Below are 26428 nucleotides of genomic sequence, written 5' to 3'. Positions count from 1 at the left end.
AGTGTTTATATTACCTGGCTGGACTGATATCTTCTATTACACTTTTTATACAACGTGATCAGGACACTCCTTTGTGCTGCCATATATGAAATTGTGATTCCTTATTCTACATATGCACATTTAAAAATGACTGGAGATTAAAGATTTCTACAATTTCACATGAAATACTTCTCAACAATTGCTCTTTAGCATCTTCTCAAATAAAAGCTGTTGTGGTTTGTTTTTTTTTTCTTTTCTTTTTTTTTTTTTCCCCTAACCAGTCTAACAGAGTTAAGTGCCCAGCTCTTTTTCATCACTTCCTCAAAAGATTTCCTTGAAAAATCCCAGCCCAATTATTCTGTTAAACATCAGACTTCTTTAAAGATTTTCCCTCCTAAATTTAATAAATGGATGATTTTACTTCTAACAACTGTAAGCCAAAGCAATGCTATGAAAGCTTAAAAAAATATACAGTTAAATCACTGAAGCTATGCACTGAAGTCATGAACAGCTTGAGGGCATGATTAATAAGCAGGATGTCTGTAGGACTAAAAGTCCTACTCAAAACAACTGTAGAACTGTACATAAGAAACTGTGCAAATTACATGTCTGAAGATGCTGCTTAAAGAAATACAGCATGAACTGAACACAGAGCTGCTAATAACTGAAACCCGAGCACATGCCTAGAATATGGATAAAGTAATTGAAGTGTATAAAAGATGCATGATAAAAGATGATAATCAATAAAGAAATGAGTGCTGTAAACATTTAATCAGTTTCATATATACAATGTCAGCACTGACTCGGATTCTTTAGATTTGGTGCTGTTTCATCAGTGATACGCAGTTATGATTTTAACCTACAATATTGCCTTGAATAAAGAAACTAATGTGAAAAATCCAGTAAGAAATTATCTAAGAGACAGAAGCTCAGGGAGTGACTCTTGCCATGGTCTGAACAGTCACTAGTGCTTGTGGAGTGAGCAGCTGCCCCTCAGAGCACCACGAGCAGGCTGGGACCAGGGAAGTCTCCAACGCTGGCCAGCAATGACAGCAGCCAGCAGCACGCAGCAGAATGACTGGCAGATGCTGGAAGCACAGCCAACACTTACTACAGAGTCGTCATACTTCTATTTACTGTTTCTGTAATACTAATTTTAAGCATAGAAATTTAAATACTGAAATCTTTTCTACTTTTCCAAGTAGTTATATACTAACCAACAGGGGTTGTGAATGGATGGAGGGCTTTGTTCAGTTACGTACCGAGGTCTGCGACATGCTTGACTGCTGAGTGACACTCCCAGTGGGGGAAGTACATTGCCTCCCACCTGACAGGCTTGCCTAAATAGCAAGAATATGTGTCAAATATTGAAATCAAAAAGTGTTTAAGTGATGTTCATATTATTGCATAAACGATCAGAAACATCCCTCTCTACCGTTACCTTTTCTCTGAGTTAACAGTAAAAATGCTTTACTCAGTGGAATTAGTTTTCAGCAAAGTGCACTCTGCTGTGAAATGCTATCTGCAAGGTGCTAAATGCCTTGAATTCCTACCCAATTTCAGGCACTCATATTCTTGCAGATCAAAAGTTGAAAAAAAAAACCTATCCGAAGTAAAGTCTATTAAACTGTTAATGATGGAGCTAACTAATCAGCTCATCACCTATCGTGCTCAGAACTTAAAACATGACATCATTAAAAACTGTCATTATTAAAACTCAAAACTTTTATTGCTATTAGAGTCCTCAAAAAATAAAACAGATTTTATAAATGCTCAAAGAACACCCTCATATTCTAGAATGATAATTTATGTATGCACATCTAGTGTCTGTAACAGTACGTTATTCCAGCCCTTCAGATGAATACAGGGACAGTAATTTAGATTTCTGTATTAACAGACTGCATACCAAAACTTCTTAGCCCTCCCCAATCCGATTTTCTTTGCTCTGTCTCAGTAACTGTATATGCACACACAAATCCATCACAAAAAAAGGACAAATCAATATATTACCATGATCTAATGGAAAAGGTAGAGAAGAAAAAGCCAGGAGCACAGAAGAATCAGTCTCAGTTCTGACAACAAGCAGCTAAATCTCTGACGTCTTTAACTCCATTTTAGCATTTCCATGTGTAAAATCATTAACCACCACCTATCTCTGCGAGACAGTATTCTCCATCCAAGGTCAACACAGGTCAAAGGAAATCTTTCCACTGCTTGAGTTTTCAAAATGGGTCTCCTCCAGTGTTCACTAATGTTAAAAGCTGTGCTTCAGAAATGAAATGTCATTTACTTCCTACATTTCCACACTCAGAGTTAAAACTGAATTTTGCCATTATTTATAATGCAGCCAGATGTGTGGCAAAACACACTAAGATGCCAGATGTTCATTATTGTTACTTGATTTCACTAAGATACATTGCTATTCACCGCTTTCCCCATCAACTTAGAGAAAATCATGGGATGAAGATTGAAGTAGTCTATTTTTAATATTTTATTACTGCTTGATGATTTACATGATGCATTTTAATGTATGCAATAAAGCATGGAATGGTCGCCTACTGGAGCATCTGTAACACTGGACAAAATCCTCCAAATAGTTTGGAGGAAGACACAGATTAGAATAACAAAGTCATCAAAATATAACAGTGAATTATTGTGAGGCATTAAGCTCAGGCACTTAAGCTGTTATTATGTTTGACAATGCTCTAGAATTGTAGTCCTACTCTAGAAAGTAGTAGACCATTCTTTTTCAGCAATCTTCACTCTCACCTGTGGTACAGTTGCCAGACTCTGAAATTGGGTACTGCTTAAGTGCTGCTGCTGCAAAGCAGCAGTCTGCAGCATTAGATGCTGCTGTTGGGCTGCATACATCTGCTGGAGGTACTGAGCAGCTGAGCTAGGAGGACGATGCAAGGCCTGCTGAATAACCTGTGATGAATCAGTAGGTAATTAATTACAATTACAAAATACACACCATGCTGACATGATGCTGAAGTTTACCTTTACAAGGAAATAAAACCAAATAAGTTCTTTTCACACCAATTATGTCATACTGAACTTCCTCCATCACTGTTCTCAACCAAGTCACAGAATATAGTCAACATAAATATATTCACGCTTTCAAAGAAAGCCTGACAATCAGCTGACAATACAGCATCATTCATAACACAACACCCAAGCCTCTTAGGTTCTTGTCAACAAGTCCTACGTAATGTTCTGCTTTTTTAAAGATCAGGACAGCATGTGACAAACTCAATTATCAAACCAACAGAATGGACTGCACAGAGTTTGAGGAGACCTAATTTAAAGAACAGCAAGAGGGGGCTGGATCCAGAGGAGCAGTTACACACAGAGAGATCCCTGTAGGGATCCCTGTGGTCAATGTTGGTCAGACAAACAGCCTTATTTTCTGTTATTTTGTAAAGTCTTACGTTAATAATCCATACCCTTACAGAATGGGAAACCCCCCCAACTTTCTAGTAGAGCATTTCCCCCTCCCCTATTTGGGAGGCAGGCGTGTACCCTGAACTATTGTTAAGTGGTCTGATACCCTTCAGCAAAACTGAAAACTAGTAAGACAGATATTGAGAAAGCAGACAGCAATTAAGAATGGAAAGTTAATCTTGTGTAAAGTATGGTGCAACACCTGTGTTTGAGAGCAATGTACGGTACAGGAAAGAATATCTCACAGCCCAGTACCTGGACGGCATGCCTGTCAGAGCCACTGTAGACAGAAATCTGTGGTAGCTGTGTCCGGGAAGTGGAGGTGGTAGTGATTGTAGTCGTAGAAGCAGAACATGTTGTTGTGTTTGGTTCATTCTCCATAGCTGTGCAGTGTTCGTCCAGCCTGGCAGAATTGAAATAAAAGTGGTTCACAAACAGAAGGCTGGTACACACTGATTTTAAAGGGAAAAAAAAAAAAAATAAAAAAAAAATCTCAACTTCACCGAGATAAAATAATGGACAGTTTTCAAATGGATAAGTTTGTAGGGTTTGCTATTACTTGATGGAATTTGTTGAGAGATGTGGTTATAATCTTCCAAGATACATCAAGAGTATCAATAGCTGACCAATTTAGGAATACACTCAAGATTTCTAGCAAGCTACACAGGAGTACTGTCACATCCCTCTTCCCCACAGCATAGCACAAGAAACGGCTGCCTGAACATTCCATACATTCAGCAAAACGTTCTTGGCAAAAATCACTGGTGCCATGTTCTATTTGGAAAGAAATGGAAAAGATGTAGAGAAAAACACTTCTACTTTTTACAACAATACCTCCCAAACCCAGCAACAGTCAAGGAAGAAACTACCTATGTTAAGTATTGCTGATGATTCCTCCCCAGCCTGACGAGATTCCCCTCTCTTGCAGAGTACAATCTCTCTCCCAAAATGTCACCTTTAAAACTGAAATCGCAATATATGAGGGGTGTTTACCTTAGTTTCTTTTTCAGTATTAGTATTATGATTAACAGGAAGTGGCATAGTTGCTGTTTATTGCTTTTAAAAGGATGTTAAAAAAAAAACAGGTGGGGAGAAGATGTGCTTCCTTCTTAAAGCAGGGCTCAGAAAAATAACCATCGAGAGAAATGCAGTGTACTAGAAAAAAAGCAGCGCTGCCAAGTGCTTAACAAACCGCCCATCGGATGCTGCAAACAGGAACGTAATTAGGAGTTTCAACGCACACAGCTGAAAGCAGAATGCAATGCTGCCAGGCTGCTGCCATCACCTCTCAAAACACGACTACTCTGCAAGTAGAGAACTGCACACAATGCCGTAGCTCCCGATTCCTTGGAACAGCTAAACTTTTTAACAGATACATGGTTACCCAAGGACCTCACACTTCTCATTCTAGTGTATATCTGCATATGTTTTGCCATCAAAGAAAATTCATGACAATAAAGCAGGCTTTAAAAGCACAGATACCTACTATTTGAACTGAAGAAAAAAATAGGGCTTTACTGTTAAAAATTCAGATCTGTTGAGCATTATCGATGCCATTTGTCTACCTACATTAGATCACAAGTTAACATACATGGTTAACCACTTCAATTGCAATAAAAACGGCATCACTTGTAAAACCACTTTACATTAATTTCACATAATGCTAATGAAAAGTACCTTGAAAAAAAGTCCTGTCTCCTCCAGAAGACATTAAAAGCACATCAAAATATTTACACCTACAACTTGTCTAGCTAGTTTTAGCTGAGAGTTATGCAACCAGTTAAATTAGCCTAAGAAAACAATATTGGATGTTTAATTTCCTTCTTTCTCAGCCATGTTTTAGATGTATTAGCGAGATGTGCAATGTATCCCACTCTACTAGCTATTCCATCGGAAGTTCAAGCCGTGAGAGCTGTTAATCCTTGAGCTGAAAGTGCCTCATTTTCAAAACTAATTTGGTCATTGCCCAAGTTGATGCCATAACAGATGTACAACAAAACCAGGAAAGAGCTCCTGAACTTTTGTTCAGAGTGGCCTGGCGCCAAGGGGCATCCCCAGTCCTCCTCTAACACCTTAGAGCAGATACGATGCGGTAGGGCCGTGGGGTAGTAAGTAAGCAACACAAACACCACGCAGCACAGCACTAACATACAGAAATAGCTTGCCCTCTTTCGGCTGAAGGACTAGTAAAGTGCTTCAACAGATGACACCTAGGAATCTCTCCTCTGTAAGTGAGAAGAGGGATGTTTAAGGGAGAAGAGGAAATACATAAAATGTGGTTGCTTTTAGCAAGGAAACCAAGCATCCATTGCAATTTAGCAGATGGATATTTTATGACAGCGTAAAAAACATTACAGGCTTAAATTTACTGCCTTTACAGTGTCGCTTTACTTTATAATGCTGTATATGCAGAGACCGCTACTAGTTATAAAAAGATCTCAGATATAATCGAAAATAATCTTCTGAAGTTGTTCACTGAGTACTCAATGATACAAAAAGGCAAAACTCCTAACACAATAAAATTAATTTTGTTAAACATATGACAAGGACCTTACAACATTGCCTGTGAGCAACTCGAACCTTTGTAATACAAAGAAAGTTTTAGAAAATGCACTAAACTCTGACTTTAAACAACCACTACACATTTAAGGAAGCCTAAAATACAAAGCACAATAGGACACTGCATTGAAAATAAGTATTTATTTAAGCAGCAACTGTAGGAGACACTACAGAATTTCAAGTTACACTGTGCATAATGTAAAAACTCAGAAGTTTTGTTCTCTTTATATTTTTTGGTCAAAGCAAATACCTAAAGTAAAACAATACCTGTTATTCTATACCAGTAACATTAAACTAACTTCACAGCAGATAGGAATTTCACTGCTTACGTTTTAGAAAGTTTGACATTTGGTAAACACCATGGTAATAACGAACTGCTGACAATCTGCAACCATAACTGGTATTTAATAATAAGTAAGTTTTTAACATATACAGTTTATTCTTATTATTTCCACTCATGACCTCTCCTTACAACTCCATGGGCCCAAACCACAGAAAAATAAATGAAAATTTCCTCCAAGTCTAACTCCTACGGGCATTTTCGTATGTGACCGAAGGCTTGGAAATAAATCCTCTCGTTTTCCCTTCACTCCAGCTACAGTATAGGCCAGCCTTGCCCAAACCTTAGGGCTGTGTTTTTGTTAAAAAAGGGGAAAAAAAAATATTTAAAACTATGCTGCGTGGAAAGAGGCCATGCGGTGCAACTTGCCCGCGGACCGGCACGGAGCAACCCAGCCCGGGGGCTGCCCGGGCCCGGCCGCCGGCGCGCTGGGGGAGCCCCGGGGCCGCTCCGCAGGCAGCGGCAGGGCCCCTCGGCGGCCGTACCCGCCGCAGGCCGGGCCGGCCCGCCCCCTCAGCCCCCCGCACCGGGCCGCGGCCTCGCCCAGCCCCGCCACAACCGGCAGCCCCGCTCCGGCCCAGCCGCGCCGCCGCCACCCCCCCCAGCAGCCCCGCAGGCGGCAGCTGCCGCCGGGGAGGGCGGAAAGGTGGGCGGGAGGGGAGGCACCCGCTCCCCACCCGGGGCCGGCCCGCCGCCGGGGCGCTGTCAGGGCGCGGGTCCCCGCCTCCGCGCCCCGCCCCGCCCCGCCGCGGCCTGGCCGGGGCCTGCCGCTGCTGCTCCCCCTCCTCCGCGCGTCCCGCCGGGAGACTCGCCTCGGACAAGCCGCTCACTCCGCTTCCGCCATCTTCTCGCCTCCCTCCGGGGGCGGCGCCGCGCAGGCGCGCTGGGCGCGGTCGGCGCCGGGCACGTGACGGCCCCCGCCGCCATGTTGTTGCCGGAGCCTGGCGTCGTGTGTGAGGTGCCGCGGCGGGGCCCGGGCGGCCCGCGGTGGCGGTGAGGTTGCGAGTGGCTTCATCGTAAGGCAGGGAGAGTCGTGCTGGGGAGCAGCAGCCTGGCTGGGCGAGGGGCCTCGTCTCCCTCGGGGCCTGCAGTGGTGTGTGGCGCTGCAGGTTTACCTCAGCAGGACGACTTGAATTTCCTGTGGGAGTGGTAGAGGTCAGCTCTGTGTTGCTAGGGCCTGTGGCAAATAAGCTTTACTTATTTCGTGTTTTAGCTACCGTAGAAAAATGCAGGATGTGATACATGGTGTTTTGAGAGTGCTGCTGGCAGGTTAAGGTCAGGGAAATATCTTTAGTAGTGCTTTTGCACATTGGCTGCTGAGGGACTTCAGCAGCGCTGACCAGGACACTTTTAGCTTCTCTGAGGAATATGAAGCAGAACAGTCTTTTAGCCACGTTAACTCAGCTTTCAGTTCCTTCCTACAAAATTATGGCTGAGCCTTTCCCTGCTATGGGGAAGCCCACCTCTCCCTCTAAATTAACTATAATGGATATGGGTTGAATTATGCCAATAACTCCTGTCTGAAATTAGCAGCTGCTGTGTATTACCTGGAATAAACAAAGTATAACCTTCATAGAGACAAGTAACCACTATACCACATAGACCTAATTCAGATCTTACGTGGAACATCTTGATAAACTCAGTGCCTTGCCCTCTCTGTGAAATGACTTGTGATGAAGAAATATTTTCTCTATCTTAGAATTACGTAACATTATCACAAAGCCTCCAGGTATACTAGTATTTTCAAATCTTGCTTGTATTTGCAACGATACAGAAAGAAAGCAGCTCAGTGCAGTGAGTTACAAAGAAAATTGCTATGTTGGACAGGAGTGCTGGTTCGTGACACTTTAAATATCTGATAGAGAACCAGTTGTGTGAATGAAAATGAAATTGGTTAAAATTTTTATAAAAGAGCAATAGGAACAAATAGTAAAATGTAGCTCAACAGTACTTCTTTCTGCACTTTTTTTGTGCAGAAAGTGAAGAAAGAAATTTGCACAACTGCAGCTAGGTTGCTGTTTCCTTGCATAATACAGTTTAACCAACTGATAATTGGGCATGAAGGGAAAAAAAAAAAAATTGCCAGATGTCTAGCAGCTAGTTGGGATAGACAAGAAAAGAATCTTGACAAGTGCCTTGCAAAACAAATACCTTCCAAGGCATTATAGATAAACTTGAAGGGTGAAACAGTCACACCGACCAAGGGTGTACTGCCTGTGACAAGTAGCGACAGTTTACCAGGTCTAGTGAGGATACCTGGTTTCTATAAATGATTACACGATTCAGTAGGAGAAAATAGGAATTTTTGTAGGTTAAAACAGAAGGAGGTGTAGGGAGAATGAAGATTCATGCTTGGAGATCCAGTAGGAAATAGAAAACACGTTGGAAGTCCTGGTGCAAGATACAGGTGAGTTAAGATGCAGCACGGTACTTCCAGATGTACAAAAAGGGTATGAGACTGCGCAGAAGCTGGTGGAACAAGTAACTTTCTTCTGAGGAAAAAGAAAACAACCGCTGCAGGAAGGTCAGGTAGCATGAAAAAAAATAATCTGTGCTTTTTAACCACACCTAAAGTAAATGGCAAATAAAGCTTTATCACCAATACGAGAGAGAGCAAGGTGTATTGATTGGAAAGTACTAATCTCCTGTAGCAGCCTGTAACAGAACACAAGAACCTGAACTCCACTCTGCTCTAATACAAACATCCAGGTGTGACGCTGAGTGGAGTGTAGAGGGGGGCAGTGGGAAAAAGGAATTTTTCGCTATAAAAAAAAAAGAAAACAAAGGTTCCCTGTTTCTTAGGCTTGCCGGAAACATCTGTTCAGGGAGTGTTGGGCAATATAAATGTGTTATCAGAGAGTTATTAATCTATTTTTTAAATAGGCAAAGCTGGAAAGAAAAACTACTTGCAGTGATAAGGTGGCTTATGATTAGCGGTTTTAATAAAATGCCTTTTGTTAACCATCTCTCTTTGCCTTCCTTTAGTTAAAAAGCATCCTTCATGCTTCTTTCTTAAAAAAACATCTTGGCCATTTGATAGATGGCAAAGCTTCACCTGAACTGAACACACTGTCTTTGCAGGCAGTGCACACTGCATGGATTCTTTAGAATTCTTATAGATAATGTTTTAAGTCAACAGTAGTTGCCAGAAACGCAATGTCATTGCTTCCGAACGGCTCCGGTTGGCCATCGGCTCCGCGCTGGCTGCCGAAGTGCAGCGTGATGGTTTGCAATATTTTTCGTGTTAAAATCCTCAATTTTCTTCGGCAGCTCTCAGATTAGGTTGGAAGTGACAAAACTAGCGGAGGAGCGTGAAACAGGTTGCGAAGGAGCACAGCTGCATGCGTCTAAGGCTCTTTTTTCGTGGCGCTGGGCTTGGTTCCGCAGAACAGCCCCGCTGGAGCCTGGTCCCCAGGCTGCGCTTCCCCAGCGCAGCTGCTCTCCACAGAGCCCCTCTACAGGCGTTTCTGGCTCTTTTAACCCTCGAAAGCAGGAGAAGCCTACTTGTACCTAAATAAAATGACGAGTTTTCCCCCTTCGTTCCCTCTCCTCAGCGCGGCTCCGGCTGTGGTGAAGCCCCCGCAGAGCGTGCGGCTGCGCACGGAGACCAGGCACCTGGAACTCAGAGGAGGCGCTTCGGCGGGCCCGGCCCGGCCCCCGCACCCCCCGGTTCGCACGGCCCCGCCGAGCTGAGCCCCGCGCCGGGCTGCGGCTCCCGCTCCCCGCCGGGCCGGCGCCAGGGCCGCGCTCCGCCCGGCGGTCCCAGCACGCCTCGCGGCGGGCCGTACCAAGCGGCGGGGGGCGGCGGCGCGCCCGGGGAGGGGAGCGGGGCGGCCTTGGGGGGCTTGTGGCCCCCCTGAGCGGGAGCGACCTCGCCGCGGGGTAGCGCGGCCGCCTCTGCCTCCCCCCTTCGGCCTCGGCGAGGTGCTTTCCGCCGCTCCGGTGTGCGCGGGAGTCCCGCGGGGAAGAGCCCACGGAGCGTGCGTAGGGGACACACACACACAGAGCCGACCCGCGAGGCGCGGCGGCCGCCTGCCCCGGGCGGCAGAGCTGCTGAGCGGCCGCTCCCGCGGCGGCTCCTCGTCCGCACCGGGGGACGGTCCGTGCTGCCGTCCCGCACGGCTCCGCGCTCTCCCGTCTCCCCTGCCCGGTGCCCCCCGCTCCCGTGGTGCCGCCCGCCCCGGGCTGGCGCCGCGAGGAGGGGGCGGAGCCTCCGCGCGCTCGAGGGACGGCGGCGCCGCGCGCGTGAGGCGGCGGGGAGTGGCGGGGGTCGCGCAGCCGCCGCCTCCTCCCGCTCCCCCAGCCCTCCCCTCGCCCGCGGAGAGGAGGAGGAGGCGGGGGGATGCCGACGCAGCGGGACAGCGGCGGCAACAGCACCATGTCGGCTCCGGGCGGCGGAGGGGGCGGCCTCGGCGGGGACAGCGCTCACCAGGTCCGGGTGAAAGCCTACTACAAGGGGTGAGTGGGGGCGCGGAGCCCCGGGGGGCGGCGGGGACGGGAGGTGCGGCCCGGGCAGGCGGGGAGGCTTTGGCCAGCGCCCGGGGAGGAGCGGAGCGGCGCGGCCGGGCCCGGCCCGGTGGAGGGGGGTGGTGGGGCCGGCGCCTCCCGGCCCTGCCCGGTGCCTCGGGAGCGGCGGGTGGCCGGCTGCGGGGCTGAGGGAGGCTCCTCTGGGGACCGGGCGGAGCGGCGGGGCCGGTGTGTGTGGGGCGCTCGGCATCGGTCCCCTCGAGTGCCGGGAGAACAGTGCCGGGAGAACAGCCCCGGCTCCCGCCGGCGGCGGAGGGCGAGCACGGCAGGCTGGCTCGTCAGGGCTTCTGCCCGCAGGTTTGTGTCAGTTCTTACAGCGCGCTGCCCTAAATACCAGGGTTTCGGTGCAGGCGCTGCGTCGTTAACGTTCGAGTCCTGGATATCCACTGGCTTGGAGGGAAGGAGAAAAAAAAATAAAATCTTCACGACTGAACAACCGCGTTAAAATGGCTTTCGAGTGCTGCTCTGAACTGGGCAGAAGTGTTGAGGGGAGCGTCTCCCGGGTGTGGGGTTCAGCGGGCAGCCGGTGGCCGGGGCAGGGAGCGGGCCATTACCGGTAAACAAGGATGAACCTGAGGGGCCTCCCCTGCCCTGCTCACCCTGCGCCCCATGCACCCCGAGGCCCTGCTTGTTTGCCCGCTGTCAGTAATAAGTGCATATTCCTTCATAAAGTACCTTTAGTTAACCACCCCCCTTCGCCTCCCTCTAGTTAAAAAGCATCCTTCCTGTTTCTTTCTTTACAAATATCTTGGCTGTTTGATGTACGTCTGTCTGATGTATGTCTGTCTTGGGGGACACATGCCAAAATGCATACTTAAAAAAAAAAAAAAAGATCACGTTCAGGGTCCAGCTTTGGTCCTGATCTCTGCGTATTAAGTTATATTCAGGTCTAAAGGAAGAGGATGTTTGGATGAAAACCCGTTTCATCGGTTTTCAGGCTGTTTCCCAGGGATTGAGTGACTTCCGAGGGAGTCTGAACGGTAACAAAGATGCATCTACTGTCAGTTACACTTCTGCTGTAAAAAGATATGCTAGAGGTCTGCACAGTGAAAATCTGCGTTTTGCTGGTCTAATTCAATGGCTTTCCAACAATAACATAAAAGACAGAAGTAGTGTTCTGCTTTGGGTTCACAACTCCCTATTAAATAGTACCAGGACCTGACTTTAAAAGTTTTGAGTGCAAGGGTTGACAGTGGTTCATTGGGCCATTAAGTCTGAGAGGAGGTGATCTAAGCAGAAAAAAATGTAGGTTGCGTTTTTGGATTAAGAGTTGAACACATGATACTCTCGACAGCTTCCTTCCAGTTATCTGTGTTAAGTACAAGAAAATATTTATTACGTTTACAGTATTTACTATCTGGTATCCCTGTAATTTTAAGGAGAGGTATAGAAACCAGGCTGAGCATTTGGTGCTTGCTACCCTGTTTGATTGCAGGGCTGTGCTTTAGATGTTTTCTTGACAAAAGTCTATAGGAGTACTGTAGCGACTGACACAATCCTTTGCTTTAAAGGATGTGTGAAACACTGTCAAAATAATAGTATGTGAAATTCTAAACTCTTTGTTTTACAGCCCCTTTAATCCACCATTTCTTAAGGATATGGAGATGCCCCTGGCTATCAGCTGGCAGAAGTGTTCCTTTGGTCAGGCAGTGAATTAAAGTGAGAACTGTTCTGGGTTAAAACCATTTCTTTTTCTTCTGCTGGGTCAGTTTTAATCTTGATCATTTCCACATGCAATCACATGAAATTCTTGCTTTAGCACAGGGAGGCTATGGTGCAAGAACAGAGAGAAAGCAGCTCAGGGTTGTGGGAGTAACGAAGAAAACAGCTACATTGGACAGGAATGCTGGCTCATGACACTTGAAATATTAGGTAATAATTTCACAGACACGGGAATGTTTCTTTTGAGTCTCATGTATTGACTTTTTATCTTCTAATGCATTTATTAGTTTACTTTTAATAATGACACTGAGTCATATAGGGTGTTGGTTAACCATTGTGAATACCAACAAACAAGCTGAATGCCTTAGTCATTATTTGTTTTGAGATCTAAACAAATTATTTTCTCAACTTTCTTACAACAGAAGGTCTCTTCAGACTAGCACTGTCAAAAAGTGGATATCAAAGCAAAAAAAATTACCTGTTTACACTGACATGACTTGGAGACTGAGGATCTAAATGCTGATACCAAAGGCAGCATTTTCCCCTTTGTCAAATAAACTGTCTCAAGATCAGAGCTGGATAGAGAATTTAGTGGGAAATAGTCAGGAAATGTTTAATATCTTGATTTTTTTTTTTTTTTTCTAATAGAAGCATTGAAGTGGGTTGTAGAAGTTATTGTTAAAGTCTTGCTAGGAAAGTTTTTTTCAACTTTCAGAAGGAGTTTCTGGTTAAAGAAAAAAAAACCAAAACAGCAACTCCAAAGAACAGATTTGTTCTTGAAAGGGTTGAGAATCCAATAGTCAGGATACTTGCCTGGGGCTCGAGATGCCACACTTGCCGACTTGGAGCAAAGAGCCGAACCTGAATCCCCAAAACATCGCTTAGTCTGGCCCAGAGCCTAATTGCTTTTCTCAGCCAAGACAAAGACTTTCATGAAGAACTCTTTGAAGAGTCTTTTAAAAGTTTTATTCAGCCGTGCACTGGTAATTCTTTATCCTAAATTCATTAAATATGTAAAACCAGAAGGGAAAATTTTCCTAAAATGAACAGATAATGAGAATAATGGGATGGGAATTCCTGGAGACTTGGGAATTGTGCATTAGGTTGAGTTTATCCTCTCTGCTAAGCCACTCATCTTTCTTATAGGGCTGGTTGTTCAAAACGCTGAAAATAGTCTTATCTATTTTAAAGAGTTACCGTAATCTGTGCAGTGTCTTTAATGAGGTTCCTGAGTGTGATTTTTAGGAATTCACTCTATTACACCAAATGTTCACATACTTTTTTTGTTGATACAGTAACGAAGTGTAGCAGCTTGAAATGTGTGGCACTGAAGAGCAGTTACAGACGTTTCGGCTTTCTGGTATTATTCAAAGTTTACCTTTTGTCTTATCTCACTTGTAGATGCTTTTTGTCAGTTCACTACAAGAAGCTGTTATATCATTAATACGTACAGGGAGGATTGCATTGTAGCAGTAGAGAGCAGGTAGCACTGCTTATGCTCTAGGAATGCTGTAGAATTAATGTTGTTTAAAAAAACCCAACCAAAACCAACCAACCAAACTCGAAGAACCATTTTTCTGTCATGATTAGAACTGCTAGCATGTGTTCTTTCAGAGCCTGACAGATTTTGCGTGGTTTCTAACTGCATAGGCTGGCACGTAGGTTAGACTTTTAATATACTTAATGGCGTAGGTTACCAGTGCTTTGCCCACCTTCAGTTTGATTTGGTTCAAATGAAGAATACTCCTCACAGTCCTCCCATGATACATTTTTACTTCTTAATTTTAATATGCTTACATGAGTGGGAAAAGTGGGAAGAAAAAACCAAAAGTAGTCCAATTTTAGTTGTAAGATCAAAATGTATCTCCATAAATATTTCCTGGAAATTATTTTCTTAAGAATTTTTGAGTCCTTGAATCCTTCCTTTGTATTCTTTGTCTTGAGCACTTTCTGAAGAATTTGTCAGGTCCCTGTCTTTCGTTGTTTGTTGAGGATCAACTTCTGCATAGGAGAGTGTTCAGTTTAAGAAAGCTTTGGTCTAGGCCTATGAACACATTTTCACCCCTTCTTGCTGTTTCAACAGTGATTTAATTTTCTGATGATACATATTTTCCAGAAAAGCAGATTGTGAGAGCAAATTGAGACCTCAGACTTCCACTGGGGAAAGAGGTGCTCTTTAAATTGTTCTGAACGGCAGTGCCTGCACCTCATGGTACTGAAACAGCAGAATTCTCCAGGAGTCTTGTGTGGACTAATTTCAGTGAGCTATAATTGGGCTTTATCCAAAGCCTTAATGACTGACCCAGGTGTATGATAAATGTGTGCTTATGTATCTGTATCCACATACGTAATATATGATAGCTATAATAGGCTGCAGGTAGAAAAATCTAAAGCAGTAGTCTTTGTTCTTACAGTGGATTGTTTTCTCACAGAAGTTTAAGCCCAGAAGTGAAAAATGAGATAGGGATATTGAATTGCATTTAACTGTTGGCATTGGGGTTGGGGTTTTTTTGTGTTGGTTGGTTGTGGGTGTTTTGGATTTTTTTTTTTTTTGTTAAAGGATATTATGAATGTTGGCTGATTTGTAAAAGAAGAGACATGAGAAGCTGTTTGATCTCAGGAAAGGTGGGGAAGATAGTGATAAGATTCATGGTCTTCCAGAGATATTTAAAATCTGTTCTTTAGTGTTTTTGTTTAGATTTGTCATTTGCATTTTCTGAGTCTTCTATGGTTTATCTTTTACCAATTCTTACATTTGCATCGTATTGATTCAGGCAGGCCTTTTATTAGTATGAATAAAATGATCCTTTATTAATATTTATGGAATATATAAATGACAACGTTTTAACTGAATAATTCAGGACAAGTACTGTCTTGTTTATTTGCATGTTTCCTACTCACAGGTCTCTGATTAAGACCTATTATAGTAGTACTGAAACAAATTCTAAAAACCTTGGTGCTTCCATAGTAAGAGCTAACTGACCCATCCAAATGTGGTGGTGCAAAGGGTGTGCTTGAATCAGATTTTCTTCCAATTCCCTGTGTGTGTCATAAGGAGACAAATAAGGATATTATGCCTTAGAATAGCTTTATAACAAACATGTTTATTAAAAGCAGTACATAAACTTATCTTCATCAGGAGCAAAGGGCTATTGTTAAGAATTTTTTTCCCACATCTTAGTGAAAGAAAGTATTTTGTATTTTTTCATGCAAGGCAGCAGTCTATGGTCCACGTTAGCTTTTCTTTGTTCTTTAACTTGGCCTACAAATTTTTCTTTCAAATGCCAAATGTTTTCTCAGTAGAGTTTAACTTCATGTCTTAGCTTCAGTGAATACAGCTTTTTCCTCATGAAGACATCATCAGTGCAGTGTTAGGTGCAGGAAGTGTGGAAAACACCACAGAATGCAAAGGTGTGCTAACAGAACCGCCCTGGAAGTGAGACCTGTCTCAGTAAAAAATGTCAGTGTCATCAGTGTAGTTAAAATGGGAAAATAAAGCTTGTCAGAAGACCTGTAATGTTTTGGTTTGTGTTACATGAAGCTGGCTTCACAGCTCTAGGAAAATTGTGCTGGAGATGTTGCTTGTGGAACCTTATTCATACTTACATGCTTTTTAAAATATTGCTGTTAACTAGAGTTCTCTGAAAGTCTGATCAGTGTTTGTTGTAACAGAGATGGTTAGATCTTCCAAATGTATTTAATAACGGATACATGTCCTGTTGGAGGTATTAGAGTAGTAGTTTAGAGAACTTGCTTAAATTCTAAAATAATTAAGCTCTCCTTTTATTTGAAGGGCAACTATTTTGCTACTTAAAGGTAGTAACAAGTAGGAAGAGGGTTTTTTCAATTGGTATCAGTTTTAATTTATAGATACAGAGGGATTCCCTGACTGTTCAGTACATCTTAATGCTGTGACTTTTTCTGTTTGCTGTAGTACAGATAAATCTATTTTAAGTGGACTTGAAGTATCAAATTTGAAAACTTGCTGGTTGCTAGACAGATTTTGCTAACTTTTTTTTAAAAAAAAAAAAAGAAATCAGTTTTTGTTAGAGTATCAGTGATGATAGTCTCATGAGATTACGGTCTGTCACCTAACTCTTTTTACTTGTCTGACAATAATAGTCATGTAGTCACCACTTTTAACATACTCTACTGTGACTAGTTCAATCACAAAATAAACAGCAGCAGTCAAAATATTTAACTCTGACTTCTTGCTGCCCTTCAGAGCTGAACTTTTTGTCTAAGAAATATTCCAAAGTGAATATATCTGCACTAAAATGTGAATAAATAAAGGGATGGTAAACTTCAACACAAAATCGGTGAAGCTGCTAAGTAAGCAGTGCCTTATTTCCTTCCCTGAAAAACAGGAAATACAGGTTAAGGCTTTGCCTCCTAATACAGCCTCGTGGGTTTCTCTTTGGTTGATGCCTTCTGTCTGTAACAGCGATGCACTCTTAAATCTGCTTCAGTTTGTAGAGACAAACACTGGCATTGGGTTCACAGTTTGTGCGTTTTGAGAGAGGATGCAAAGGGAGACTTTTGTATCAGAGAGAACAGTTTGCCTTGTGGGATGGGCACAGTCCGGTGGTTCAAACAAAGCCCCATTTGCCCCAGAGTACTGTACTGTGTCTAAATACTGGGGTCCAAATATTGTTCTGTCTTGTGTTTTGTCTCGTGTGGAAAGAAGAGGAGCAATTCCTCAACTAAATAATGTAGCAGCTTTTTGACTGCTTTATTCAGCTTGCTGAAGGGGTGTCATTTCACTATCATAACCATTTACTGGAGTCTTTCCCCTAACTAACACCGATCATGCTCATAAATCCATAAGTAGGCAAGTTGCTGTTCTAGAGTGCTTAGAAATTGCTGCTTTATTTTATTCATGATGCTGAATTTAAAGGAGCCTCGGGCAAGCATGTTTATCCTGTGTGTTCTCTGCCACTCCTGAAAGTGGTTCAGGTTCAGTGATCACATTATGCTATGTTAAGTCACCTTCGTGATACCACTCTGCCCCCGCACAAGGTTGTTTAAAGATGTTTAACTTGCTGCATATGTACGCTTCAGTCTGGTAGGTATGTTGATGTGAATTTTAACCAGATACAAATTTTGTCTGTTGCTTCAACTTTTCTTTCCCCCCACCAAATAGCGCTGGCAGCTGGCACCAGCTGAAACAAATCCCAACTGGCTGAAGTTTTTATGGGAACATTAAGTTTCATAGGTCAAACATTGGGCTGAGATGTTTGAAGAGTAGTGTTGTACATGGCTCTTTTTTTTAAATTTCTTTTTTTCCTCCTCCACATTCCTCTGAACTTTATTTTGAAATCCTTTGTTTAAAGGACTGCAACCAAGTCACCTGTTCCCTTTTACAGCCCAGCAAACACCAAGACAATGGGTTGGCATTTTATGTTAACATATTTAAAACACTAGGTTAACTAAATCTTAATCTTAATTAAAACAGGAATCCCCATTCTGCATAACAGTAAAGCAGTAAATTTTAATTCTACACAATCAAAATGTTGTAAGAACATATGTGTCTTCTCCAACTAAATTTTGATTGTGTAGATGTTATGAAACGTTAATGAAAAATATTATACAGGTTTCCTAGCAGATTAGGGGAGATATTCCAAATATTGAAAGTTCCTTTAAAAAGAGATCTGTGATGCTTCACTTCGGTGACAGGGAAGGAGAACATAGAGGCATATACTTAGAATTAAAATTCAGTACTATTAACTACTAATGAGCAAGCAAACCCAGCAATATGTTAGTGTCCTTCAAAATCTTTTCAGCATCTCATTCTTTGATCTCATTCTTTGGTTTCCACTGGTATATATCTTATTTCTCTGTGTGTTTAGTATTGTGTTACAACTCACTTCATAGGTATTTTGGGCATTTAAATCTTTTTTTTTTTTTTTTTTTTTAGGCAAGTATCTGGAGGATTAAATGTCAAGTAGTTGGTAATAAAAATCACTCAGAGCCTGACTGCTGTAGGAAGGGAACTTATGTGCTAATGGTTTACTAATATTACTTTAATATTTCTTAGGGGGCTGCAGCAGGGATGGGTTTTATGTTAGTGGTATATGGAAGGCATTAGAGGTGATGATCAAAAGCTACATATTGCAGTATAATTTCTCAAACTTATTTTTCTCCTGCTCAGGGACATCATGATAACATATTTTGAACCCTCCATCTCATTCGAGGGACTGTGCGGTGAAGTTCGAGACATGTGCTCCTTTGACAATGAACAGCTTTTCACCATGAAATGGATTGATGAAGAAGGTAAATCGATGCTTGGTTCTTGGTCTTATAATAAATATTTGATCAATATGTTCTTTAACTGTCTAGCTCTCCTTTCTCTTTCACCTTTTCCTTTCCCTCTGCCTTCATAAGATAAGCTTACAAAACATACTTCATAAGTATGTTTTTAGAAATAGTAAATGTGACTAAAAAAAATGGCTAGCCAGTGCCTTTGTACATTTATCTTAATGGAAAAATTGCTGTTTCAAATAACTTAGTGTGGAGAGCTCTTTTTTTTTACCAAATAAATAAATAAAAACTGATTCATTATCAAAATATTAATTCGATGTTGCGTTTATTAGGAAGGGAATGGAAAGTATTCCCTTATACTGCTGAAGAATCTCATGGTTCCCCTTAAATCTTTGAGAGTTAAAGTAACATTAAATGATCCATATTCTGGTATTTATCTACCATATCGATACAAGTTTATAGTTGAATTGTATGTGTAACCAAAACCATTATATTTTGAGCGTTTGCATCAACTGTTATTTTAGCAACCTGAAGTTTATTAACACATAACTATTAGTGAAACTTGTTCTATTAAAAGAGAAATTGCTTGTCCAAGTAGCTTTTCATCAAAATGTAGTAGTAAGAACCTCAGCTGAGGACTCTTATCATCTCTAGCACTTATGTTATCCACGTTAAAGTTTTCCTTGGGGGAAAGAAAGTCAGTCTGTTCTCCCTTTTCCTTAACAGATGTAGTCCAGTTGAGCTGTATGTATACATTAGTAATTTTTTTGGTAAAAGGTTATTTGTAGTTTCTGTTTTCATTGTGGAATTGGTGTATTCTACACAGGTTTTGAGATACACCAAAGATATGTCTGAATTATGAAATAGCTGCTGAGTTATTTTAGCATGCTAAGTACTTGATGCAGTACATAAAAGGCCATAATGTGCAGTGATTTGTCGGCAGTGATTAGTATTTGTATGTAGTGATTAGCATAAATGGTGCTTATAGAACTGTTTCCTCCCCTTCTCACAGCTTTGCCATTCAAAATTGGGCAAGTGCCAGTTTATTCACAGTTTAAAGCTAAACATGGACCAAAGCCGATTTTTGGAAGAGCTGTATGGGACAGGTGTGTTTAAGACTGTGGTTTTGGGAACCTGAGCAGGTTTTTGGTTTTGTTTTTGATTTTTTTATTCCTCCCACCATTCAGAAGTTATATACACCAGACTCAGAGTAAAATGAACAATGTTTATGACCAGACTTCTGTGCAGAGTTGCACGTTTACTTCATAATAAGCTTGCTGTTTTGTTTTGAGGAGTGTAGTAGCTTTCTCACTGAAGAGGGAGAGTCAGTCGTAGTAAGAAGTGTGTATCTTTTTAATGAAACATTTGTAGAAGTTTTTGTGCAGGTTCAGTGATCTACCTGAAGAAGCAGTTCTGTCAGAATTTCTGCTCTTTAGAGACAAGTTTTTAAAAAGAATGCTGCAGTTTTTACTTTTTTTTTTCCCCGTGTATTCATACAGGATTCAATTTTCCCAAGCAATCTATGTTTGCTTTAATCATTTACTTCCAGTTTCATGTCAGTAGTGAAAAAGTTAATCTGGTGATGGGGAGTGTGTTTAATTAAAAAATCCCCCTGTCTCTGTTATGAGTAATTCTTTCATCTACAATGTGTGGCTTCTTGCCAAGACCCAGGACTCCTCTTTTCCTCTATTCACTAATTTTTAGTGTTTTCAGTTGGTATTCTTTCTAGAACAGTCATAATTTTCTTTCTTGGAGAATTCCTGTATCGTATCCTCTTCACTAAAACCGTAGGTCACTATGTAATAGTAGCATGAGGAAATGTGTGTAGAGTGGACTGATTCTTGTTATATTACTCTCCCATGCTTCTTGCAGTAGAAGACAGGATATGGTATCTAGGCCAACTTTCACTACTTACTAAATTGCTTGATCAGGTGTGTCACTAAACTGGATTTATCTACTCACTGAAATTTTTGTCATTTACTAAATGTCTTTTTAGCCTTTGCAAGATGCGGAGTGTCTTGTATAATCACTTCCATTTCATAGAGTAATGGCACACAAAAGCAGACCTAATTTATTGGAGTGGAATAGCTTTAAAAAAAAATGGTTGATTCCACTGGAAAATAGAATTAACTTGATTTTAGACAGTTTTCTATTTTATCTGTATGTGATCAGTTCATCTTACCTCTGTCTTGTGAAATGTACTTACTATAGGATGAGATGAGCCCTGTGTTTGTGTTCAGTCTGTTGTTTCTTGCTATGTAATTCAAAAGCATTTTCTTGACACTTTATCTCAGCTTTCTTTAGATGGCTGCAAAATTCTTACTAGTCTGATCTTGTGGAAAGAGTATTTGTAACTCATCTGTTTTATATACCTAGTCACCACTAAAAACGCTTAATGGATTAAGACTTCTGTTATCCCCTTTAGATTTTGAAGTGAAATTGTGAGTCTGAGGGCAGTGTTGGAAAGGATCAGTTACGTGCTATTGCCATTGTCAGCTAAATTGTGATCGCCAGTAGAAAACTAACGTGCGAATCAGGTTTAATGCTGAAGCTTCCTACTGATATCTATAAACCATCTGATCCTAGTGTGAAGAATGGTGTATGTTCTTGAGAGCCTCCTTTTCTTCTGCCAGAAAGAAACACAAAACTGTTTGCACAGGTGTCAGAAACAAATGAAGACAAACTGGTTCGTTGATTGTCATAGTGAATCTGGATATAGTTGTTCCTTCTCCTCCCGCCGTGCTCTGTACTGTGTGAGTTTGTGCAGTGCGTTGGCAGTCTGATGTCCAGATAGGTGGTATGGTGAAAAATAACTACAGCTGGCTTCAAGTAGTAGTTTTGAGGATCATGACATGCAGAAAAGAATAAAGACAGAATGCTGCAAATGGACAGTTTACATTTATTACTAATAATTTAGCAATGGAAGATAATGGATACCTTAGAAACAAAACAAATTAACTAGGAAAACTTTTGTAGGGTGAGTTTTAAATATCCCCCTGCCTGCTGGGTGTGTGGTTCTAATGAAAAACAACGCCTGTATCTTTTTGGTATTATTTTGGTATCTTGTAGTACAGAACAAAAAGTGAATAGTTAATAGACTGTTGCTAGTTCACTTTCAAACCATAGTATTGACTGAAGACTCAGAGGAGTAAAACTTCAGATTTGATCCAGTTCAGCTGAGACAGAAATTGTTCTACCTTCTTCAATTCAGTTACCCACAACCAGCTGACCACTTAAGGGTGTGGGAAGTTGTATTTCTGTTAAAAATTGGAAATGGTATATGACATCAGACTTTCTACATGGGGTTTTGACTAGAAAGAAGCTTGTTCTGCTTATGTGCTGGAGTGCAAGCAGGCAGAGAGAAATCCCATGTTCTTGCATAGGACATCTTATGTAGGTGGAGGGGGAAAAAAAGTAAGTTGAACTAATAATCAGACATATTTTCTTTCTTTGGATCAATGATGATTCAGATTCAGCATTGCTTTGAAAATGTTTCAGCTGTAGTATTATTTTGAACAAGGTTTTGTCTTTTGGGGGGATATTTTTTTTATAATGTTACTAACCTGCATTGGACACCGAAGAAAATGTTTTGTTACATGACTGTTGTTTTCAGTCCTTATAGCAGTTTTGAAACACTAACAGACACAGGAGGTCAGTTAAAATATCATGAAGTCTTTAAATTAATTTTGAGAAACAGCTAAAGTTCAGGCTGTGTTTCTGACAGAGTATGGACCAAGTCTAGAATTTAAGGTCCTTCTTGCTCCTGATCCTGAATACAGCAGATCTTTAGCTTGGTCTCCTTTGTTCCTCCTCACATGCCACTGTCCCTAGGTTTTAAACCTACCTATGTGCCAAAATTGCCCTCATGTCTGTAAGTGTTGTTTAATGATTCTGAAATACCTTTGTGGATACATGTTATTTCTTTAGAAACATAAAGTAGATATCTACAAAGAGACCTTAGTCAGTCCTAAACTATTACTTCTGAAACACAGATTTGTTAAAGCAATCTAATGTAGTCTTGTCAGAGGAACTTTTATCATACAAGCATTTGGCATGTATTTTAATCTGTTCCATCTCAAATAGACAACAAAAGTTGCAATTGTTTTATAAAAAATATATTAAAAAAATCAACCCACACTTATTTTTTTTTCTGCCTTGGTACCCTTTCTTTAAGGGATTTTACTTCAAATAGTCCTGAGGGTGTGAAACTAGTAGTTAAAAATCTGAAAAATGGTGTGTTTTCACTTAGGTTACATGATTTGTCCAATGTCTTGATTGGGGATTGAGGAAAGACTAGAGGTCTAACCTGGTTAAAGTTTTGGCAGTGTTGAAGCAGTTGTGAATATAGAATTGACTCAGTTCTAATTAAAAATCCATGAAACAAAATGGAATCTTAGCAGGATTTTAGGTGCAGGAAGATAATCTGCACCTCCAGTACTGAAATGATGTGTAACCATGCTTGTAGCAGACCAGAGCAGTGATGTTTTGTGATTATGATCTGCTTGCCTCTTGGGAATAGCTCATATTTTTATTTTCCCTGAAAGCATTCAATATGACTGTATTTTCAGTTGTACTCTCTGAACAGTGTTGAAAATAATACTACCACATGACAATATTGTTCTGGTTTGCTACAGTAATTATCTTAGAACCGACTGTGAGGGAACTGTTGAATGGCACAGAACTAATTGGATTGTGTTTTGTATTGTTCTTTTCTTTCTGCAGGAGATCCATGTACAGTTTCTTCTCAGCTGGAGTTAGAAGAGGCCTTTCGGTTGTACGAACTAAACAAGGATTCAGAGCTTCTAATTCATGGTACTGTGAAATTTACTGTATTAGTTCTCACGTTTGTACCGGTGAAGTGGAATTTTTACCCCGTGTTATCTGTGTCTTTTGTACTATTCCAGCATCCTCAGTTAAAGCCTGTTGTGGCATTCTGTCAAGAGGGTGTTGAAGACCGTGCACCGTGCTTTTTAGCTGTCAGCACTTTGTCAGCATTCTTTATTAAATTAAGGGAGGAAAAAATACTTTGCTGTTAGTTTATTGATGAAATACAGCCCCTGTCTCCATTCATTCATTCATCCCAAATGTCTTCCTATGCTTGCTGGCAACGAGTGGTAGAAGATACATAGTACAGTGTCCTACACTGTGATAAGTGCTTTAGACCAACATCTGTATTGGGGAAAAAACGCTGATGAGCTCCATTTGTGATGCCAGATTAGTCAAAAGTGTGACTTTTCTAAAATTAAGTACTTTAGACCGCTTTTGAGCCTAATAATATCATGCCCTTGTTTGTATAATTGTTCATTTTTAATTTTTCAGAGTTATATGCCTATTTTGATAGCTTCTGCAGTATATTTTTCTTACTGTTTGTAACTTTTACAAGTAGAAGATAGATTTCAGTTTAACAGAGATTCTAGCAGAAAAGCAGGGGATGACTCTAAAGAATGTTGCTAAGTGTGTTACATGGTCCTCTAAAATGATGCAAAAAATCTAGTTCACTGTCAGCTCATTTAGAAGGGACAGCTTTTCAGTTAAAAAGTGGAAACATGTAATATGTTTATATATATAACATATATGTCTCTGTTTCTGTATATATGTTTCAGTATGCTTTTTGATCTACCCTTTCTCCATTTAGTTTTGTGTTTGATAAAATTCTGATTAAACCAGCACCAGGGCTCTCTCCCCACTTCTCTCTGACAGTTACTGAAGATAAATAAACTGGAAAAAATGGCTACTGTAGACAAGATCACATGTAGCTGTTAGGACACCATAATATAATACATTTATATTAAAGATTTCCAGATTCTGACTGTGATTGGTGACATGAGAACCAGAATAATTACTTTTTTCTCGTTACTTTCTTTAGGAAATAACTTGTTTTATTCTGCTTTTTGCTCGTAAATCTCATGTATATTGCTGTTACATCCAGTAAAAGGGTTTTGTGGCAGCTTTTCAACTCACCTGCTCTTGCACAAGGTTTTGTTAAAACGCTGTCTTCCTAAATGGTTGAGTGCCTTTCAGAAGTATTGTGTAAGATTTATATTTTCTCTGAAATAAAAATTAATCAGAAGTCAATGTCTTTCTTGCAGTATTTCCCTGCGTACCAGAACGGCCTGGCATGCCTTGTCCAGGAGAAGACAGTAAGTAGGCATTTCAGTTAAGACGTACAGAAAATCAGGAATTCAGATTTCCTGTTTTAGATCTTGATGTTATATGGTTTGGCATCCTACACTTAGGAATATTAATAATGCAAATCTCGGCAAATTAAATATTTAAAATGAATAGAAAGTCTTGCTAAATTTAAATGTTGTTTGTCACTTCTGAATCATTGTTAATAAACATTTCACATTCCTGTTAACTATCCATGTCACTCTGCTTTCCTTGCTTTTGCCTCTTCTATTGTGACAGTTTTTTATTCTATTCCTGTCTTTTTGGTAGTTGCCACATTGCTGGCTGACTAATGTGGACAAAGGCTTGTAACCAATGGTAATGACTTCTATCACCATTTGGAGATCTCTGGTTAGTTCATTTTAAACTGATGTTTAGAGGTTTTGCAGAACACTCCTGATAGTACCTAAGTTATGGTAGCTAATGTACTAGACATTAAAGAGGTAATTTTTGTCTGTCTTAAAGTTCTATACGAGATCATGTGTATGTTATGTACACGTACACATCTGTCAGCTTCATGTCCAAGTCTCTGACAAAAGAAAATGTGCATGTTTAAAAGTTAACTTTGGTGTGGATAATGCTGCTTTTCTGAAAAAAATGAGGCTGCAAGCTGAATCGGAAATAGATTTGTGACTCAGCATAGTTTTGTATGTGGCTTTCAATTTTGGTTCCTGACATGCCTCTAGTAGTAAAAAATAAAAATTAAAAAAATCCAAACGGTGTCAGCTGTGGATTTAAAACACTGGAGGATTTGCGTAAGCAATCTTATAAATCAGGGCATGCTCCTGAAATTCACCTTTCCTCCTTTCTCTTCCCCACAGCTCCTCCCCAAGTTGAGGTGAGGTAGTGCATCATTTGCTCACAAGCGTTTGTATTGTTAGGGCAGTTTTCCTTCTCTTGACTCACTGTTCCTTTTAACTTTGGAAAAGCAGAATTAACTTTGAGTTGATCAGGATATTCTACTTAAAATTTTCTACAAAACCTAAGAAATAAAAAGATACTTGGAACATTGTGTTTCTGGAAGATGCAGGAGTGAAACTCTACTCTGCAAATCATTCTTCACAGAAGCGTCCATGAGAAGATGTTGTAGTTCTGTGTTTATATTTTTATGGATATAATCGTATGTTTTTCCTCTTAGAATCCATTTATCGCCGAGGCGCCCGCCGGTGGCGAAAGCTCTATTGTGCAAATGGTCACACTTTCCAAGCCAAACGATTTAACAGGGTGAGACTCTTGCTGGGTACTTAAAACCACCGTACAGGGATGTCTTACTTTCGTAATTACAGTGTCACTGCCTTGAAAAATTATAAGGTAGTTTCATTCTCATTTTTGTTGTTTGTCTGTAGTATGTAGACTTTTGATAACCATGTAGTTTTGGGAAACCTATTATTAAATTATGAGGAACTTGTGAATTGCAACCATTTTTTTTTTCCTTTTTCATATACTCTGAAACTATTATATCAATCATATAAAAGTTCCCTTAAAATC

General features: G+C 41.0%; 2 protein-coding genes across 13 annotated transcripts in view; one reads left to right on the top strand and one right to left on the bottom strand.

Moving 5' to 3' along the window:
- Positions 1-7179, bottom strand: part of PHC3 (polyhomeotic homolog 3) — a 38208-nt gene extending 31029 nt beyond the window's left edge. For 7 of the 10 annotated variants that reach the window (XR_012634013.1, XM_074911608.1, XM_074911611.1 and 4 more), the window contains exons 1-4: positions 7135-7179; positions 3679-3826; positions 2749-2907; positions 1242-1319 (exon numbers count right to left, since the gene is read on the bottom strand). Coding sequence is in view for 9 of the 10 variants with exons in the window: in XM_074911608.1 (XP_074767709.1) it covers positions 1242-1319; positions 2749-2907; positions 3679-3804 (363 nt within the window). In the remaining variant the exon portion in view is untranslated. The remainder of the gene's footprint in view (positions 1-1241; positions 1320-2748; positions 2908-3678; positions 3827-7134) is intronic. The other 3 variants (XM_074911613.1, XM_074911614.1, XM_074911610.1) reach the window with 2 other exon arrangements.
- A 3304-nt stretch (positions 7180-10483) lies between these two features.
- PRKCI (protein kinase C iota) overlaps positions 10484-26428 on the top strand; it is a 30345-nt gene continuing 14400 nt past the window's right edge. The window contains exons 1-5 of one of the 3 annotated variants that reach the window (XM_074912048.1): positions 10484-10780; positions 18663-18784; positions 23495-23584; positions 24862-24912; positions 26079-26164. In XM_074912048.1, coding sequence (XP_074768149.1) covers positions 10665-10780; positions 18663-18784; positions 23495-23584; positions 24862-24912; positions 26079-26164 — 465 coding nt within the window. In that variant the 5' untranslated portion in view covers positions 10484-10664. Of the gene's footprint in view, positions 10781-18662; positions 18785-23494; positions 23585-24861; positions 24913-26078; positions 26252-26428 lie in introns of those variants that run through there. The other 2 variants (XM_074912049.1, XM_074912051.1) reach the window with 2 other exon arrangements.

Source organism: Athene noctua, chromosome 8, assembly GCF_965140245.1.
Source record: "Athene noctua chromosome 8, bAthNoc1.hap1.1, whole genome shotgun sequence".
Taxonomy (NCBI): Eukaryota; Metazoa; Chordata; class Aves; order Strigiformes; family Strigidae; genus Athene; species Athene noctua.
The sequence above is the reverse complement of the archived record's forward strand: the minus strand, read 5'-3'. Positions and strand labels throughout refer to the sequence as shown.